This window comes from Ursus maritimus, unplaced genomic scaffold (assembly GCF_017311325.1).
Source record: "Ursus maritimus isolate PB19 unplaced genomic scaffold, ASM1731132v1 scaffold_2, whole genome shotgun sequence".
NCBI lineage: Eukaryota > Metazoa > Chordata > Mammalia > Carnivora > Ursidae > Ursus > Ursus maritimus.
In genome coordinates, this window is record NW_024424452.1 from 78793065 (window position 1) to 78813761 (window position 20697).

Genomic DNA, 20697 nt, shown 5'->3' on the forward strand with positions numbered 1-20697 from the left:
CTGCTCTGTCCTTGTGAGAGAAGGATTACCACTAACTCTCCTATACACGTGAGTCTTTACAGAGATTAAGTCATCGCCTAAATTCCATAACCAGTGGGCCCTGGAGTTAGCATCAGAATTGGGACACTCTTAGTCCTGAGTCCTAGCTCATTACCCTCATGGTGGCCCTTGTCCGGCTGTCCCCTGCATCACTATTGCACTTTCAGGGTGCAGACAATGCAAATGGTGCCCTCCTTTCCCAATTTCTTCCCCTGCAACACTAGACAGCTCCTGGGTGATCCCCAAAGGCTGTCCTAATCCCAGCTCTGCAGTTTCCCTCTATGGAAGCAGTGATCACATTGGGCTGTAATGATCTATTAGCTTGTCTGTCCCCCCAGCCAGGCTGTGAGCCCCTCCAGGACCACTCTGTGTTGCTGGCATCTAGTAAAGAGCCAAAAATGTTAATGGGATAAGTAATCTCAAAGAGGGAGTTAGATACATGCATGCATGGTCATTCCTGAATGAAGGATCCCAGGTATTTGAAAACATCCCTTTAAACCCATGATGAGGACAGACATCTGTTTGAAGGAACTCTTTTTTTCCCCCTAGTCCTGTAATCCTGTGACTTTGAATTTGGGAAAAACACTAAAATCAAAGGGCAAGGGGCCAGCACATCGTGTTCTGGTGATTTGAGAACCCTCAAAGCATTGTCCAGATCCACAGGAGCACCGCTGCGGGCAGGGCTGAGCCTGGGGAGGCGGGGCTGGAGGCATTTAGCCCTGGAGTCCCCTCAGGACTCAGCAGCTGCCCCCTGCCTATGGTTTCTGGACAATAGTCCCTGCTCTACACTGGGAAGTGTTGGAAGTCCTGGAGCAAAGAACAGAGAGCTGAATGAAGACTGTCTCCTTGGGCTGTCGTGGAGTGTGTGGCAATGGGGCAGGGAGCCCAGGAATTAACTAAAACTACAGAAATGTCAGCCTGCCTTGGGGGAAAGGAGGCAAAGGGGAGGCAGTCTGTCTCCCGAAGCCCTAGCTGCAGTGTAGTAAACAGGGCTTTATCAGCCCATTTGACCACTCTGCCACCCTTGTCCCCACCGAGCACCTAGTAGCTGCTGGCTGCACATAGCTGTTGAGCACTTGAACTATGGCTGTGTAACTCAGCTACTGGACCTTCAATTTTATTTAATTTTAATTAATTTAAATAGCTGCATGTGGTGAATGGTACCCTATTGGACAGTGTAGATAGAGAACATTCCCATCTTCTCTACTTCTATTGGACAGCGTTGCTCTACAGGGCTTCTGCTTGACGACCGGCTTAGCATCATCAAGGGAGGACTCTGGAACATCTACATCATTCCGTTTCACAACCAGTGCAAAGCTGTGGTCCGCTTGAACAAAAGGGGGGCATTTACACATGCATATGTGTATGTCTTCCTGGCTGGCTGGCTATCTATGTATCTAAGCATGTGTGTTTCTAAGTACCCAGGTACTCAGTTTTTGCTATTTTCCCTTTTCTCCTTTAAGAAGACATTGATTGAGCTCATTGAAGGGATGCTAACAGTTGTCAGGGAGCAGCTGCCACCGAGGGTGCCTGGACTCTGGGGGGTCTGCTCTGCGGGCAGTGGGGCGAGAGCCCGGTCCCGGTCCTTTGGCCTATAACTCGGTCAGGGGGAAGGCAGTGCCTGGGACAGCTGGGTCTTTTGTGTCCCAGTGGGAGTGGCTGCCTCTTGTCATACATTTCTGAGTGATGTCTGGGACAGGGCAATATTTGATGTCAAGAGAGTAACTGGTGCCAGCAGGTAAGGACTCCAGGCATGGCTTTTTATTTTCAAAGTCTTTTATTTAAATAAATTTTTCTCTTGCACGTGTTTGAATTTTCCAGAAAAAAAAATACTGACAAATACTATACATCTTGGACAATTTATACTCTTCTTGAAAAGGTGACTGCCCTTTTTCTACATTTTCCCCTCCTCCCTTCCCTTCCCCCAGGAAATAAAAAAGCAAATGCATTGAGTGGTGGGGAGAAGACCTTCTCTGACGGTCGTGGCTGAGTTTGGCTGGGGCTGTTCCCGTCTTGGCCTGGGGGCTCCTCTCCAAGCCTGGGCTGGTTTAGGAAGCCTCTTCTTTATCATTCTTTTTGCCTCCATTACTTAAACGCTCCAAGATGGGCCAAGCAGGCTCCAGTCCCGAGGCACCCCTGGCTGCCAGCAGCAGTTCTGGGGCAGAAGGTGGGGAGAAGGAGTAAAAGTAAAGAGCAATAAAGAAAGGGCTGGACCTGGGATGGGGGTGCTGGGAGAAGCAGGAATAAGAGAAGAAGAAAACACGGGAGAGAAAGACGAGGATGAGTGGGAAGACCAGAGAATGGCTCTGATGACTGCCTTGGGCTCCTTGCATGGACCCACGTATTCTACAGGAGTTTGGGGGCCTAGGGCACCCCGGGCAGTGTTGGAGGGACCCTGGTGGAGGTTGTCAGGGGAGGCTGGGGAGAGAAAACATGAGCCTCATTCAGCATCTGAGTCTCCTGAGTCCTAGGCTACGAAGCAACAGAGAAGTGAGTTTCTGGGTGTTTCGCGCCCGGAGGTAGTTCAAATCCATTTCATTAGGAGACAGCAGGGCACTGCACCTGGAGACAGAGGCCTTGTCATGGCAATGACAACCGACTGCCGTCTTAATTCAAACTAGCAGCCAGTTGCCATGGCAACCATGTTACTTGTGTGGTCCCCGATCCGAGTGATCCTTTCTCCTAGATCGCATCTGACACCCAGCCTCCGCCACCAGCTCTGCGTCTCCCTCAAGTCATCCATCTTGGGGGCTTGGGAGTTGGAGGCAGGAAGGGCAGCTGGTCCCAGTAGGCAGTGGCCACTGGGGGGGGGGGTATGTGCATTTGGTGTGTGGTGACGAGCGGTCATCCTGTGATGGGAAGGGGACAGCTAGATGCTCCCGGACAGGCTGTCCATGTCCAAGGGGACAGAGAAGCAGCGAGTGCTTCTTTCTCTGCTCAGAGAGGTTTAGGAGTCTGAGTGCCCAGAGCATTTGGGGCCACTCGGTGTGAGAAGGTGGGCGGGACTGGTTCTAAAATATGTGAAGGCCTGAATTATGACTCCCAGGGTCACCCGTTAGAAGACCTTGGTGCGGCGGTCACCACCAGACACCTGCCCTCCTCAGGCCTGGAGTCTCCCTGGAGAGCACATGAGCACCGGGCTGCCCAAGGGAGTGAACAGCATGCATTCGTCCATGAACACAGTCTTGCAGAACAGTTATCAAAGTTTAGCCGCGCTGTTAATTAAGCTGCAATTTTCCTGCCATCTAGAACAGCATTTGTGGGGAAATATTTCAAGAGAGCCACCTGGCAGATTTGCAAGTGACCTTTCAGAGCACAACCTGCTCCCAATTTGGGAAGTCTCCATCTTTGTAATATGGTCACAATACAATCAAAATACCAACCGGTTCGTCATATAAATGGATTAACTCGGCCTCCCAACCTCAGCCTGCTGGGGAGACACTCTCCTCGACTCCCTGCGGACCTAGTCTACCTGTCACCATGGGTCTCAGGGCACCCATGTCAACCTCACTGTCGGTTCTGCATGAAGCCTCTGGGGAGCATTCAATACCCACCTTCCAGCCTTTGCAGTAATTAGCGGGCTTAGAAAAGAAGGTCACTTGGGGGGATTGGCGAGGTATTACACGCTTACCCTTAACATCATTGCATATCCGACAGCAACCAAGACAGTTCTAAGTACCTACTGTGTGCAAGGCACTTGCCTGAGCTTCGAGATAAATATGAATAAACCTCTACATAGGTTCCTTCTACTTTCACTTACACTCTGTAACTTCCGTATCCCACCTGCAGCACACCATGCATCCATTCCAACCTTAGGGAAGTGTTTCCAGTGTGTCTTCAGTGAGACTGTAGCAGAAATTGTCTTAATTCCTTCCCCGCTGCAAACCTTTGGTTACACAGGAGATCCCCAGCTCAGGTGGGGCACTCCTTTCCCATCTGTAAAACAGACATTGCCCAGGTCCACAACTGCAGTTCACTGAAGTGGATGGAGTCTGCCTGGTTTCCAGACCATTCTAGAAGTCACTACCAAGAGCTGTTGGTTTGTGCTTGGAGAAAGGCACCTTGCTGAGTGGTTCTGGGGGTAGCGTCTCAAAGAGAGGTCTTAGACAACATTAGATACCTATCAGTGGAAATGGGGACCTTGTCATGAGCTGCAAGATAGAGCTTTCAATGAATTTTGATCCTTCTCACTTTAAACTTTGCCTCCCAGATAAGAAACACGGGACCTTGGTGGGTCTGTGTCAATATACAGGGATGGGAGCTGTACCAGGTTGCTGGAATGTCCAAGTATGAGGATTTCCAGTAACAGGTTAAGGAGGGGTAGGAAGAGGAAAGCACATATCTCTAACCTGAGTGGGGGATGGGTGGACAGTGTGGAGGTACCTTGCCTGGTTGTATAATTGTGCATGTGTGCTAGCGTCTGGCCGGGCCTTCCTAGGAGACATTTCTGGGAGAGCGGACACTGTACTTGCACAAAGTAGATATTCAATGGCCATTTGATGAACAGGATATATTTACCCAGGTACCTGTTGCCTGGATGTGCGTGCGTGTGTGTATGTGTGTGCACGTGTGTGCATTCGGGAGACATGTCAAGATATATGGACAAACATTCTTTGTGCTTTTGCATATGGAGCTTGCTAGAGATAAGTGGAAGGCATGCCTGAGTCTCCGGCAAAGAGCATTACTATTGGACACATAGCTGCCAAGACAGTCCCCAAGAATTGTCCGTGTTCTTCCTGGGCTGTCCTCTGTGGGGGCAGTCAGCCTGAGGTTTGTCCCTTGCTTAGCTCCTCTGGGGACATGAGCGCATCACTTTAGGGATTCTTGCTCTCTAGCCCGTGTGTGGTTAGCAGTGGCTTAGCCCCCAAGGGTGGACGCCTCTGCTTCTTGCTTAACTAGACAGGCAGTGATGGTCTCTTTTCCATCTGGAGAAGCTTGGGCTGAGCAGATATCCAGAGGTCTTCTTCAGCCTTCTTCTTCTTCTTCTTCCTCTTCTTCCCCTTGTTCCGCTCCTGCTGTTGGCCATTCTTGCCCGGCCGGCTCCAGCAGCAATGACAGCAGATGAAGAGGAACGTGATGACCACTAGCAGTGGCAGCCCCAGGAGGATGCCCAGGCAGATGGTGTTGAAGAGGCCTTCTTGGTGTTTGGTCAAGATGGTGTCCCAAATGATGCTGAAGAAGGAGCTGATTTTCTCCATGGTGCTTGGCTAGCCTGGGGCCAAGGGAAACTCTCCGCTCCCTAGCAAGTCCTGGGCTCCAGGGGATGCAGCCTTGTCCACTTGGAACTTATTCCTCTTCCAACTTTGGGTTTGGGCATGCCAATGTTAGCAGCTGAAGACAGAAAACAGACAATTCAAGAGAAATGCAGCGGGAATGGTCAATGATTTTTAACACCATCATATTTTTTAGGCGTAGGAGAAGGGAGGGAATTGGAGATTTCCAGAGTTCACTGGAATGGTATTGAAACCCAATAAAGAAAATAAATGCATGCATTTAAGTAGGTACTAATTCTTATACACACCATACAGGGCTTAGGGTACAAGAATTAATAGTGTATCAGCCCTGGCACGTAGCGGGTGCTCAGCATTTGTTGGATAAATGAATCAAGTGTAAATTCAGTGTTCCGGGTAGGAGTTGGTGCCTCTGCAAGAGCACTTCTCAATCTTTTCTCCCTGCAGTTCACCTGATAGGTGCTGAACACATACTCCCCAGGGGACAGCTGTACGTGACTTTCTATGAATACAACTTGCCATTTTCAGTACTTACTAAAGCTTAAGCACAAGGCGAAATGTCTAAATCTTGCTGCCTGTCATAGGGGGCTTGGACCTCCCCAAGGCTAAGAGGTCAGTGGTCCTCGTCCTGTCTCACCCCGTCTTCATGCGCTCTTCTCTGCTCCATCTCCTCCCTCCTTACATCCCACTCCTGTGCCCAAAGAAGACTCACCGAGCTTTGCAGTTGGGAGACCATTTGCTGGTTCCTATTGTTTCTACCTTCCTCTCTCTCATTACCCTCATCTCTGCTTTCTGTGCCTCAACCAAATATTCCCAAGTCTCCTTCCCTGCCTGTTGCTGTTCTTTGCAGTGGAAAAGGAGTCTTGCGGGCTTCTCAGCAATGGTGTTTGGAAACTGGGATGGGGTCCCTACTGCCATCCTGAGCTCAGCTTATAGCCAGGGCTGTTCTGGTCACTTGTGCAGAATGGCCCTTCTTCCACTGGTACCCCCTTCACCTCTCCACATACATCTCAGGCCTCAGCTCTCAAGTATGAGGTCTTACAGGCTCCTTTGGTTCTGGAATCCATAGGTTCCTATGTCTAAAGACTTGGAAGGCAGCATGTTTCGAGGAAATTCAAGAGACCTTCTGGTATAGACATGGCCTGGGACCCAAAGATCAAAGACTCATCGATTTTCAGGCTGGAGACCTTAGAGATCATCCCAAGCAATGCTCTCACTTAAAGATTAAAAATCCGAGGCCCAGAGTGGGAGAGGTGACATGTCTAAGGTCACACAGAGATGCAACGAACACCCAGAGTTCGGGACAATGACATTACTATATATTTATATTTTACTTGATACTTTTCTAATCACTTTCATATTGAATTATATTTTTAAAGAGAGCAACAGGATGGTGCTTTGTCTATGGAGAAAACTGCTGGGGGACCTGGGTTCACAATCATCGTGAAGTCCAGGCTTCATTTTGTTGTCCTGCGCTGGGACACAAATGTGTTGGTAGTGTGTTATACTCGGGGGTTGTCCTCAGAAGTCCAATTCCTTAGATAGCACTCTGTAAGTGCCCCGTGCACCCGTGTGTTCATCCAAAGTCCACCTGAACTCAGTCCTAGTCTGCTGGCATGAGGACTCACATGCTTAGGACATTATCTATACAGATTATTGAATTGTATAAATTGGTACCTACTTCTGTGCCATCTGGTCCATGAAAATGAAATAACACTATGCGGTGGCACTGAGATGACAGTTACCATTCTAGGCACTTCCCACCAACTGACTTATTTCATTTCATCATAACCTAATGAAGTCGGTACAGTTATTTCCCTCCTCTTATAGGTGAACAGACAGAGAAACAGGTCACACAGCGAGTGACTGGCAGAGCTGGCCTTACTGATTCTGGAAAGTTTGGCTCCAGATCCCCAAGAGGTGAGCCCCTCCCAGGTGTTGCTCTGGGCCTCCTACTCCTTTGTGTGGAATTAACCCGTTTTGGCAAGTAGCCCAGGATTTGTAGACTCTTACAATATGGGGCCATTCCCTGGATTGACTTCAATGTTTATCCCAATCTGTTGTGGAAAAAGACTGCAGAGTGATTTATTTCCCATTATTAGATACTTCACAAATGCATGAAGAGACATACAATAAAAATCCAGTCCTGCTCACGTGGAGGAGGTTTATAGAAACCATATGACTGCCTGAACTTAAACTCAACATGCAACAAAGAAAAACGTTCTGAGAAGTCACATCCCCTCACCAAAGGCTCTGCCTGAGCCCCTCTGAGGCCCTGGGAACATCACAGGCCATGGTTCTGCCCACACGCCATCAAGCCCACAGCCTCTTTGTTGAGAAAACACACCCTTGGGCATCCTCTAACCCCCCGCCCCCCATCAAGGCCACTCCGCTGCCTTTGCTCCTTCTCACCCACTTGTCTCTCTGACTTTTCCTTCTTGCTTTGCCATCACCTTAGCTTTAATTTAGTCTTTGTTTGGCCCCAGAGTTCTTGGCCCATCTGGAGGGATTGTCCTGCTCTGTTGAGAGAAGACTTTGGGTACTTTTCACTAATTTGATCCACACATATACTTTCCTGGGGCCAAATGCCCCTTGTACTGCATTTCTATGACTCAGATTAGACACCACTACCACATTTGTTGACCAATTCTTCTTGCCAGATGTCACGCCGGTCCCTGCAGGGAGCATACATGCATCAGAGGCCCATTTTTGGGTTCAGGCGGGGAGAGAGAGGGAGGGCTTTGCGCCCTTGGGGGATATCAAGGCAGTTCTCATGAAGGTAAAGCCATCTGAGGAGGACCTGGAAAAAGGAGCACGATCTTGACAGAGAAACATGGGTAAAAGGATGTGCAAAGATTCTAGGCAGAGAAAATTCTAGAACGTGGCAGGAGAACAGGGTGAGCCTGGGGCTCTGGGTGGGAGAGAGGAGGACTGTAGGTTGTGGCCAGGGGAGACAGGGCCTCCATAGGGTGTGTGTTTATTTGGGGGCTTTGTAATAGGAGCGTGCACTTCAAGAAAAGATAACAGGGTGAGAACAGCTCTGGAAAATGTTTTAAGAGAGCTCTTTATCTATTTAACAAACATTTATTGAGCACCTAATACATGCCATACACTGTGTTAGGTGTTAGGATTCAGGATGAAGGACAAAGACATGGGGCCTTGTATATTCCAGGAGAGTTATGATTATTGAGGGATCAGGTTGTAAAAGACAAACATAATAAGCAAATTTCAACTTAGGTGGCTTAGTTGGGTGAAACAGAAGCATGCATTGGAATGACGTGTTTATCACAGTGTCCCAGGCCCTCCTACCCCTCCCTACCTTTGTCTCAAACTCGTCTATCCCATGACACCTAAAATAGCCTTTGAATAAATAGATTTCTTTTCAAGCTAAAGCTAAGTCAATAATTCACGTTTGGATTCCTGAAGGTACTTATTTGAATCTACTCTCCATATAGTCAAGGAGAGTATTCATTAACATTTGGGAGCCCAGTCCGGGTAAAATTCAATTAAAAAGGTATTCTTTATACTTTTTTAATCTAAGAATTCTCTCCCAGGCCCCCCAGGTTCCTTGTTGAGCTCGGCTAATCTATACTGTTTCATTAGTATTTATGAGCCTCGCATTGTTAGCATTTCCAGGAAACAATCACATATCTCCTTGGCGGTATGAATTAAAAGTTAGAGCTCCCATAGAATGTTTTGTAAAAGGAGCCACACTTTGGGCCTTAAGAATGCTCTCTGGGAGACCCCATCATTTTGCTGGATCTCAAGTACTGCTGGCACTGTTTGAAAGATAATTAGTCTATTCCTCTAAAACCGACAATAGGTGCCAACCAAACAATTGTTTGATTGTTGTTGTGGGGGTAGGTGTGAGGAGAGGGAGGAAGGGAAACGTTATTTCAGTCTCCTTAAAACCAGAAATGACTCATCTCTATATCCTCTGTGGTATCTCGCTGGGGAGAGAGTCTTTCTTTTTCTTTCTTTCTTTCTTTCTTTCTTTCTTTCTTTCTTTCTTTCTTTCTTTCTTTTTTCTTTCTTTCTTTCTTTTTCTTTCTTTCTTTTCTTTCTTTCTTTCTTCTTTCTTTCTTCTTTCTTTCTTTCTTTCTTTCTTTTTCTTTCTTTCTTTTCTTTCTTTCTTTCTTTCTTCTTTCTTTCTTCTTTCTTTCTTTCTTTCTTTCTTTCTTTCTTTCTTTCTTTCTTTCTTTCCCCTTCCTTCCTTCCTTCCTTCCTTCCTTCCTTCCTTCCTTCCTTCCTTCCTCCAAGAGGCTTCATTCTGTCTGTATGTAAGGTGTTGACTGGTAATAATGATCCCAGAGACAGAGGCCTGGGTTTGAGCCCTGCGCCAATCTGTGTAACCTTGGTGGTTACTGAACCTCAGCTACAAAATGAAGCTAATGAGCTTCCCTCTTAATGATTTCGTGAGGATTAAAAGAGCTCAATATATTTAATGCATTTTGTAAAGTGTAAAATGCTATAAAATAATGTATGAAATAGTGGGTTATCTCCAGATAACAACGGACTAATTCTGGCCTTGAGCTTTCTTTCCCCCTCCCTTACCTCTAAGCCCAATCCTCACCACCAAAGAACCGTGGGCCCCCACCCCATCAAATGAAAAGAACTTCACAGGTAACCTTGCTGCTTATGGCTGGTCTGAGGGTCTGTGGCTGTAATTCTAGACTCTGGCATCCAGCAACAGGGATGGAGAAGAGTCGCCTGGGGACATCTGTTGGTGTCTGGAGGATTGTTGAGCTCATAAAGTAAGGCCTGGGGAGAACACCTAGCCCCCTGTGGGCCCAGCCTCCCTCCCAGCCTTTGGAATCCCTGAAAGTGTACAGGGATGAGTCCTTCCCCAGAAAGATCTGATCCATCCTGAGAGCCACGAGCTGCTCCAGAGTTGGCAGGAGTTGGCCATGCTGGCTCTTGGACTGGTTTTCCTTCTGGAGCTCCCAGGCAGGGGGCAGGGCATGCGGCTTTGCATTGTCTCTCTTTGCTCCTGTTTATTAGATGAAATAATACATGTAAAGCTGTAGAGTAGTGTCTGTGGGATAGTAAGTGCTTTCTAGAAAGGTTAATGATGAAGATCATGAAGGTACCCAATTACAATCCCTAAGAGCAACTCCACAGTGACCTCCACATGTCCAAATCTTTTGCCTTCTTATAGGAGGTGGGCTGAGGTGGGAGGTTCAGGTCTCCCTTGGAACCTTCAAGGACTCCTCTGTCAGAGCGGCAGACTCCAGGCTGTGCGTTGGGGTGGGGGGCAGCTTACAACTGAGAGTTGGCAGCAAAGACCTCCCTTGGCCTTTCCTCAAATGATTTCATTGAGTTTTCTATGCTGTAGTTATCACTCTTCTGCTTTATCTCTTCACCCAAGGATGGATTTCTGGCCAGGCTGGCTGCTTAAGAGTCACCCAGGGAGCTAGTTAAATTCAGATTCCTGAGCTCCGCTCCTAGAGACCCTGACGCAGTAGGTCTAGGGTGGGCCCTGGAATTTAAGTTTGTAACAAACAGCCCAAGTGTTTCCGGACAATTGTCAGGTATAAAAACTGTGGTATAAGCAAGTTGTTGAATAAGCATAGGAGCCTTGTGGTGAATGAGGGAACGGCTCGTGGGTGAGGGGAGGTGGGGAAGAGGTCTGTCCTCGTGCAAGCAGCATGGTGGCATTACTTCTTGCTCTTGTGTAGTCCGGGCATCTGGGCCAAGACCACTGTCCTGGAGGTCACAATTCAATGCAGTAAACATACATTGAACACCCACGATGTCACCAGCCCTGAGCACTTTCCAGTTGAGCAAAGAGGAGAGGAAAAAAAAAAAAAAAGCAGAAGTATAGTGTGATAAGTCCTGTGGTCAAGTTCTGTGTAAAGGGACATAAGAGCCCCAGGGAAAGAGTAAGTAGTTTGGCCTGGAGAGGGTCACAGGAAAGAAATGAAAAGGAAATTATAATCAGGACAGGTGTCGGTTCAGTCCTTCCTTCAATGACTCCTTATGGAGCACGTCTCAGAGGCTAGGAACGGTGTCGGGTCTCAGGTATCCAGGAACAAGCAGACCAGGTCCCAGTCCCTTTGGTGCTGCAAGTCCAGCATGGGAAGCAGACTCATCAGAGAATCCCACAGACAGGTGTGAAGATACGGAAAGCGTGACAGAGGAGAAGCCCGTGCTGCTACTGAGTGAGTAATGCCCACCGCGGAGATAGGGGCCGGCTCTGAGTGGGGATGACTTAACTGAGATCTGAATGACAAAAACGTGGTCAATTACAAAAACAAAGACATGGGCAGGGTGTCTGAAAAGTCCCGAAACAGAATGAACTCATTTAAAGCATTTTCAAGTAATATGCTTGATAGGTTTTTTGTCAATGCTCAGATACCTTTTCAGCTGAATTGCCTCTAAATTGGAAGCAGTGAGTTCAGTTGTTAATACGTTATAAAGTATCCCCCAAAGTCTAGAAACACAGGGAAATATGTGTTCTGTGCCTTACCTCAGAAGAATGGTTGGACCCACTGCTTCTTCCGAAAAGGATGTGAAGGACAGTGTGGTTGAACACAGGGCCACTGAGTGGGGGAGGGGGTGTTGTGAGGCCCTGGAGGCAGGCAGCCCCACCCCCACGGGGCTTGTAAACTGTGTTAATGGCTGGTGTGCTGCAGGAGCCATAGGGGTTCAGCAACGAGGGGACATAATCCATCTGTGTTCTGTAAAGAACAGCATCACGGAGGTGAGAGAGGACAGGTTGGTGGGGGCAAGTGTGGGAAGCATGATTACAGTGGTTCAGGGAAAATGGCAGCAGGGATGAGGGTGGAGGTGGGGGCGGAGGGTGAGACAAGTGGCTTGACTTGGGACTTGGGTGTTCTCCAACGGATGTGGTGGGAGAGCTCTCGGGCAGAGGGACATAAGGACGTGTCCCGGGACTGTGCTCTGCTCTTCCTCTTCCAGCCCTGATTCCCCGTCAGGTCTCCAAGTCTGGCGTATTTTATTTTTTCTAGTATAGGAATCTCATCAGTCTCTACCCGACTCCGTGCCATTTCTCCTGGAGGTTCAGAACATCTCATTCAGCCCCAGGCCTCTCCAACCCTGCCTGCCCAAACCCTGCCCCAGCAGTCCTTGCAAAATCCCTATGGTGACAATAATGTCACACACATCAGAAACCAAGGTGCTCTGGCAGGGGTGCACAGAGAGGAATCTCAGTCAGAAGTCATTAACTCTGCCGTTCTGGACATATATTTTCTTGACAGTTCTCACCTTGCTAACCTGGCATGCTCAGATGTCCTCTAATAGATGTAAGTACTGCTTTGTACAAAAATGGTCAGATCACAGCAATAATCTGCGTGTGGAGTACTGTGTTTATAACGTAAATGTGGTTCCAGGCATGATGAAATAGAGATCTGTATTTTCCCCAGTGTAATTAATTGCTTCAAGTAACTAGCTCTGATGCAAAGTTGGAGGCTCTTTTCCTCCCCCAGCGTATACATTTATGGTGTGTAACTAGATATTGAGTATTAGAAGAAAATAGATAGTATTTTCCCTCTGAATCAATGTTATAATTATGGTTGCAATTTTGAACAAAGGCACACAGAGGTCATCAATATAAAAATGATTAAGGCACCGTGATTATTAAAAATAAGAAAACGATGTTTTATCATATAGACATTCTGAATTGGAAGAATCCAGATATGGGTCATTTGGTGGGTACCCTCACTTTATTGATAAGGAATCTGGGACCAGAAGAGGTTGTGATTTGCTGGACCATTGGTGGGGTCAGCGCCAGAACCAATGTCTTCTGAAGCCCAGCACCCTCTCCTGCCAAGGTCTCCCTTATAAAAGTCCTTAAAAATAAAGCATTGAGCCAGGTCTTGGCAAGATGCCCACGGTAATCCTCATCCTGGGCATAGGCTAGACAACCCTTCTCAGTCCCCTTAAATCTTTGTGGGGCCCTGTGACTGAGCTCTGGCCACGGGAACGTGGCCTTGGCTTCTGAAATCTGTCCCAAGATCCTCCATGTTCACTGTGCTTGCTCACTGGCTGGCCAGACGGTGAGGACCCAGAGGAGGACCCCAAGGCCCCCGGGGCTGGCAGAGAAGAAGGTGTTCCTGAATGACTGCTAGCCGGGTACCCCTACAGCCCACAGTGAACAGGAGTGAGTGAGAAATAAGCCTCGGTGGGTAAAACCACTGATTTTAAGGATTATTTGCTAAAGCAGTTAGCCCATCCTGACTGATACAAGCGTTGGTAATGATTATAACTCATATGGAGTGAGGTCAACTCTCCTAGAGGGTTTGCAGCTCTGACCTGAAAGGGGTTTAGCCAAGTGCTCCAGAGTGCTGGTTCTGGGACCAAATACCCTTTGTTGGAATCCCGGCTCTGCTACTCACGGACTGCCTCACGCTGGGCAGGTCACCTCACCTCTCTCCCTGGGGCTCAGTTTTCTCATCTGTTAAATGGACGTGATAATAGTAGGCGGTTGTGAAAACCAAGTGAGTCAGTAGATGTACAGCCTCTCAGGCCCGAGCCTGGCCGTACATGTGGGCCTTTATTATCTGAGCCCCAACAAACAGGCTGGCCTGAAGAAACATCCCTCAGCTCCTGAGCTAATAACCATTTTGTTTGCCTTTTTAGAATCGGAATGGTTCTGAAGTCACGACTTTGACTATATAGGTCTTCTTTAAAAGGCATCCCCCCCTTTCTCTAGCTTTCCTGTAGTAAGGAGGTTCTTCCTAAGTTATTCCACTTATCATTCTTTTTCAAAGCAACCATTTCAGAATTAAAATATGGACAGGGGTCAGTGGGAAGCAGCATTATGAGGATTTGAATACAGTCTATTCACCCTCTCTCCACGGATCCCACCTCACTGGGTAGAGCAGGACACGACCCTCCTTCCTCACCCCCACAGCACACTGTCCTTCCTCTCCTCCCTCCCTCTTTCTTTCCTTCTGCCAGTGTATTAACGAGCTCCTAACACGCGTTGTTCCTGTGCTAGGCACTGCGAACACAGTCACGCACAACACAGATGTGGTCAAACTACTTCTAGGGAGAAGGTAACAAACAAGGGTACAAACGAATAAACCGAGGTATGCTGTTGGTGCTCTAAGGAGTTGCCTGGCCTGGCCTGTGTGGCGATGACTTTGAACAGAGGTCTGAGGAATGGTGAGAACCCAGCTGTGTGCAGAGCTTAGGGAAGGGCCTTCCGGAGAGGGGAAGGATGACAGGGTGAGGACTCTGAAGGGGGGAGATTTGGGCTGACCCTAAGAGAGGAGGCGGCCAGGGCCGGGAGCCTGTGAGCACCCAAGGTGAAGCGTAGTTTAAGCTGGGAAGCTCTGGCCGTGAGTACGGAGGGCAGAGGCTGGAGGGAGAGGCCAGAAAGGGGCGTGGGAAGTATAGAGACCTTTCTCTTTGTCCCCATTGTGATCACATTTGTCTGAACCCTCAAACTGGTTCCTAGTTCCTCCTTCCTCCAACTCATCCTTCTACAGGCTGCAAGTGGCCACGCCCCCTGCTCAGCCTCTCTTCAGCTCTTCCTCACTAACCTGATAATCACGCTCCTTAGTAAGGAGGACATATCACTCAGGAGCTGGTCCCTTCTATCATCCCAGCCTCATCTCTCACCACCGCCCTTATGACCACATCTTCCAGAATTCTCCGGAATGTTCCTGCTCTCTCCCCTTGTCATGCTGTGGCACACGCTGTTCCATCTGCCTGGACTGTCTTCTCATCCCTCGGCCCATTCACGGGAGAACTCTGTCCCTCATCCTCCTCCGGGAGGTCTTTTGGGACTCTCAGCCCCCCATGCCCTAGCTACCCCACATTGATTTCTTTCTCTTCTGAGCTCTCATAGAGCCAATAACCTCCCACAGTCCTTATCTTATAATGATTTGTTTTCTCTGAAAAATTATAAGAATACAGAAAAGTACAAAAAGTCATATGTATTACCATTTTATACACATATGTTAATATCCACAGGACTTGCTGACTTGTTTCTCTCACACTCAGCCACAGACTCCTACATGGCAGTGATTCTCACTCATGTGTTTAACCTGACACCTTCGTTTGATGCTTCTCACACAATAGCTGCTAATACATAGTTGGTGAATGGATGATTTCTTTCAAGCTCCAACAAAGCAGAAGACTAACTGTATCCTTGGTTCCCCCAGTTAAGGATGGGATGGTGTCACCTTGCCCACATTTTTATGTTGAAGTCCTAACCCCCAGTACTTCGTAATGTGACCTTACTTGGATGCAGCATTGTTGCAGATGTGATTAGTTAAGATAAGGTCATGCTGGAGCAAAGTGGGCCCATAATCTAATATGACTGATGTCCTTCATAGAAAGGGGAAGTTTGGACATTGAGCCAGATGTGCGCAAAGGGAAGACCATGGGAAGAGACAGAGGGAGAAGATGACCATTTATAAGCCAAGGAGAGAGGACTGGAACAGATCCTTCCTTCATGGCTTTCAGAAGCAACTGACCTTGCTAACCTCTTGATTTCAGATTCCTAGCCTCCAGAATGATGTGAGACAAATACATTTCTGTTTTTTAGGCCACCCAGCTTGTGCTTGGCTATGGCAGCCCCAGGAAATTAAGAGGTCCCTTTTGCTTCACCCCTACTTCTACCTCACTGGTGGGTCCTATCAGCTCTGTCTCCAAAATAGATCCCCAATCCATTCACACCTTTCCATCCCAAGTTAGGTCACCATCATCTCTCACCTGGATTACCGAGAAAGCTTCCCATCCAGTATCTGCTTCCCTGCTTCCCTCTGTATAGGCCATTCTCCCCACACAAGCCAGGCCATGTCGCCTCCTACCCCCACACCTCCACTCACCACCACGCCCCCCATGGCTTCGCAAGGCCTGTAGAGTGAAGTCTAAACCCTTAACAGGTCCCACAAGTGCCTCCTTCGTCTGGCCCTGCCTCTTCTAGTCTCATCTTGTACCCCCTTCTAACTCACCGTGTCCTAGACACACCTGACTTTAGGACTGTCCACCCCCTCGGGACCTTGTTTGTCCCTTTGGTACATTTATTCTCAGATCTTGTGTCACTGACCACTTCATAACAGTCAGGGCTCAGCTCAAATGCATTTCCACTCAAATGGAACCTCACCAAGGGGCATTTTTAACTAAGAAGCCCAACCCCCAGTCAACTTCTCTCACATCATCCTGTCTTACCACGTTTGTGTTTTGCACCCTTGAATTTCCCATTTGAATATAATGTTCTAGTCACTTTCATGTATGCATGTATTGACTGCTTTCCTGCACTGGAGCTGAGCTCAATGAGAACACAGCCCTGGTCTGTCTCATTCCGTTTGGATGCCAGGAGTCCGGCATGCAGCTGGATGAATGAAGTCATGCCAGCTAACCCAAGGGTCCCGAAGGAAAAGAGATCTCGAAAAAATGTTGATCAGTCAGCCCAGGTCATTAAGGAGAGAGAGCTGGGGCAACGAAGAGCACGGAAATATGACCAACAGTCACATCTGTGGCCACACTTTGATGACAATGACCCACCATTTAGCCCGCGGTCCAGCCACATCCTCCAGCCAACTCACTCATTTCAGGAGGAAATAACGATCAAGAAAATTCTATATCATTGAAAGCAGTAGGGAGTGGGGGTGTGCTTTATCAGCTCCTACGTTATCACCCACCTTCCTTTTGCTCAGTTACAAAGAGCTCATTGTAGCTGGGACTCTCTGATAACAAGGGATCTTTCCCTAATTACTATATGCTCTATTTCAGGTTCAGCAGAAAAGAAAATTAAAAAGCTCCATTTCACTCCAGGTTCAAGTGAGTCAATCTTTCAATCAATCAAGTATTAATTAAGCTATGCCAGGAAATACAGGGGAGGTAGAAGACATCCTTGCTCTACTCAAAGATGATCCCAGGGAAATAATTAGAAAATAATTTAAGAACAATGAAAAGAGTTTAAAAAGGTTTTCGCTTGGGCTTTCTCTGGCTTTCTGTGATGGAACACCTGGAATTGGTAGCCCCTTTATTCCCCTTTGCTTTCTCTTCCTTCTTTCCTTCTTCTTCTTTCTTCTCATCCTTAATTACACTGTCTCCAAAGGGTACAAGCTGTACACTCATAATTAGTCTTTTTCAGTCACACCTTAGGATTAGACATCCTGTCTTTCTGATTCTCTGAAAATTCCAACAGTGCTGAATGTGATTGAATATCATATCTGCAGCCTGTTGGCAGGTGAACAAATTCCTTGTATTTACATCCTTGAGATCATAAGGACATTTTCTGATTTTCCTACCCCTAAACTGGAAAACGTCCACTGAAGAATTTGCCTCTTCTGCTCACACTGCTGGAGAGTGTGGGCAGCATTCACTTAAGCATTTTGGGTTTAGAATTTTTCTTCCATCAACAGAGATATTAGCACATTTCTCACAGGGGTAGGCCTTTTTAATCCACCGTGCCTCATCATTTTCTCCTCAACAGTAGCCTGGTGCCTGGTCGAAAGTGGGTCGGCAAGAAGTACTTGTGGGGTGGATGAATGAGTGAATGAATGAATGAATGCATTGCTGGGAGTAATAATGAGCCCAAGCATGTAGCCTAAGTGCATTTCACAAGCGGGTACCTTAAAGATTTTATGTGAGAGAGAGAGAGAGAGAGAGCATGAGGCAGGGGAAAGGCAGAGGGAGAGGGAGAAGCAGACTTTCCGATGAGCAGGGAGCCCGATGCAGGACTCGATCCCAGGACCTTGAGATCATGACCTGAGCCGAAGGCCAATGCTTAATCGACTGAGCCACTCAGGCACCCCTGTTCTAATCAGAGTTTGATCAATTTTTCCCTGAACTGATTTAAGAAGCGAGCCAATTCCTAAGGAATCAGGGCAGACACGTTTGCCTTCCTCCTTCTTTCTTGCTAACTTCTGTTCTTTTCCAGCTGCATCTCCCTCTTTCAGCCCTTCTGACCTCCAGGATCTAGTTTCTCGGGGGTGCCTTGTTTTGTCCGCTACGATCAACTTTCTCCTCTCCGTTCAGCTAGAATGCTCCCTTGTTTTCTTTGACTGGCCTCTTTTGACATAGATACTTCAGGAGGCCAAAGCCTCAAGACAGAGGGTTGGCAAAATGTCTCATCACCTTTCACAGACACAGGGAATGATCTGCCGAATCCGAAAGTCACCATTTGTTGCATTCTAAGTGCCCACAACTCTGCGTGTGTAGTCAAGGCTTCACAGACGTGGCCTCATTCAACAGCTCGGCAGGTGGGTCTTTTTATCCCCATGACACAGAGGAGGAAACTGAGTCTACTGGAGATTAAGTAAATTGCCCAAGGCTGCAGAGCTACTGAAGTCAGAAGAGGTTTGACTCTGGTCCCATCTGAGTTCGAGGATCCTGCGGTGACCACTCTGCTCGCTGCATGGCCGCCATTCCCAGGAAGCGGACGACTCCATCTCTGGGCCTTCTCTTCTCAGACAACGTGGGGTGTTGGCCACGTCTGTCACGCATCAAACACCTGAAAGCCTGCCACGTGTGCCACACCCTAGGGATACACTCTTGACTGATGAAGGTGTGTTCTGTGACCTCAAGGAGCTCACATTTTAATAGGACCAAAAATGTAAGAAGAGAAATACAATATCGCATATGACAGCAGGTATCGGGGACCCAAAGGCATAAAATCCCTGTGAGTGCCCACTGGCAGTCCAAGAGCTGTATCCAACCCATAGGTACTTTTATTTTATTTTATTTTATTTTATTTTATTTTATTTTATTTTATTTTACTACTTTATTTTTTCCCTCCTCTAACTTCATGTAAAATTATCAATTTTTAGCTAGCCCCCCGAATTGGCCACCAACATAACCTCCTACCTAGCCACGGTCTGCTGGGGCTTTAGAAGGGCCTGTGTTCCCTCCTTAACCCTCCCCCCACACCCTGTTCCCACCCTGCCAGCTCTGTCTCATCCCACCCTGCCAGTCTTGTCCCCTACCTTGTACCTGGAGGCACTGAAAGCCGGCAGCCCCTGGATTACAAACACCATGGGGAGTAAGGGACTATATTGCCTATTCTTCGGGCTGTAATGTATGTCGGGGAGAGCAAGGCAGGGGCTTGAAAAGGAGAAATGAGGACAAAAAGCAAAAGGCAAGCCAGTACTCTCCAGCCGTAACCGCCAGTTTGATGGACCGATCTTGGTCTTTGGCTCTTCAGACAAATAAGGATGAGTGATGTCTGCAGGAGGAACGAATGCGGATCAAAATGTCCCGAGCACAATACAGAAGGCTGGCAGAGGGGTGCAGCGGAGCGAACAAAAAGCTCGGAGTCAGAGGATCCAGTTCCAGTCCCGGTTCGGTTGTCCTCCAACCTTTTGACCTTGGGCAAACCAGGCAAGCTTTCTGAGCCCTCTCCTCGTCTGAGAAACGAGGCCATTCGCTGTCCCAGATAGCTCTCAAGATTGTTGTGAAGAACAGCAAGATGCGAAGGGAGAATTGCGATCGAAATGCAAGGTACAGCTGTTAGAGGATTATGCTGGAAAGCTGAATTAAAGCTAAATCAGAACCCCGAGCTTCTCCTACAGATGCGGCCCTCCACCCTCCGAAGCCCTGGCCCCCACCCCGTCCTCTATGAATCACAGTCATTACGAGCTATGTTTCCAGTTTGGAGAATTTCTGGGCACACACGCTGACACCACTCACATTCGTGTTTGCTGCCGGTATATATCTGATCTGACCACATCCTGGTATTAGTGCTAATAAAACTCGTAGCCATGGTTACCGTGAATTACCTGGCTTACAACAGCTCTCATTTTCACTTTTCAAAACTATTTGGTAAAACATTCTGGAGCCAATTTTTGTGGGTGTGGTGAAGCGCCTAGGAACTGTTTTACTTTTGGGAAGTGTGAGCTTGGGGTCTGAGGTCATCTTTAAATTAGGAGCCGCTGGGGAGGGGCAGTGCCTTCTCTGTTCCCCAAATAAAGGGAGCACTCTGTGGCTGACCCCGGCGACAGACACTTAAGTCCTCACACGTCATCTCCTCTCCTAGGGAAAGAGTGTTTTTTGGAAAAGCAAGAAGACAGTCAAGCACTTGTGTGACTCGGGGTCTCCCACACAGGTGGTCATTAAAAAAGTTGTGTAATTCTCCTTAATATTAGAGAACTTCGAGTTCTCACTCTTCGCAGCCATGCCTGAATGACTGACTGATTTATTTTTCTCAGTGGTGGTGGAAGAGAAGTTTATAGGCTGCAATAGTTGAAAACTAACGGGGTGGCAAAAATATACAATTATGCAACTCAAAAGCAATACAGATACGATTTTCTTTTCTTTCCCATTTCCTCCTTTCATTTGATGTTCACAAAAGTTCAGGGCAATTACGAGCGAAAAGCTACCTTACCGTAATATGAAGGCCGAAAACATAAAGGCCGAACCATAGAGGGAGTAAGCAGAAATACTCTCATTCCTATCATAACTCACCCCCGCGGAATGCACGGTGTGGAATATTTCAGACTCTCCAGGC

At 47.8% G+C, this 20697-nt stretch overlaps 1 protein-coding gene across 1 annotated transcript in view; it reads right to left on the minus strand.

Annotated features, from left to right (window-relative positions):
• Positions 1-1803: 1803 nt before the first annotated feature.
• Positions 1804-20697, minus strand: part of KIAA0040 (KIAA0040 ortholog) — a 35575-nt gene continuing 16681 nt past the window's right edge. Inside the window, exon 2 of the mRNA XM_008696632.2 lies at positions 1804-5370. Coding sequence (XP_008694854.1) covers positions 4935-5237 — 303 coding nt within the window. The 5' untranslated portion in view covers positions 5238-5370 and the 3' untranslated portion in view covers positions 1804-4934. The remainder of the gene's footprint in view (positions 5371-20697) is intronic.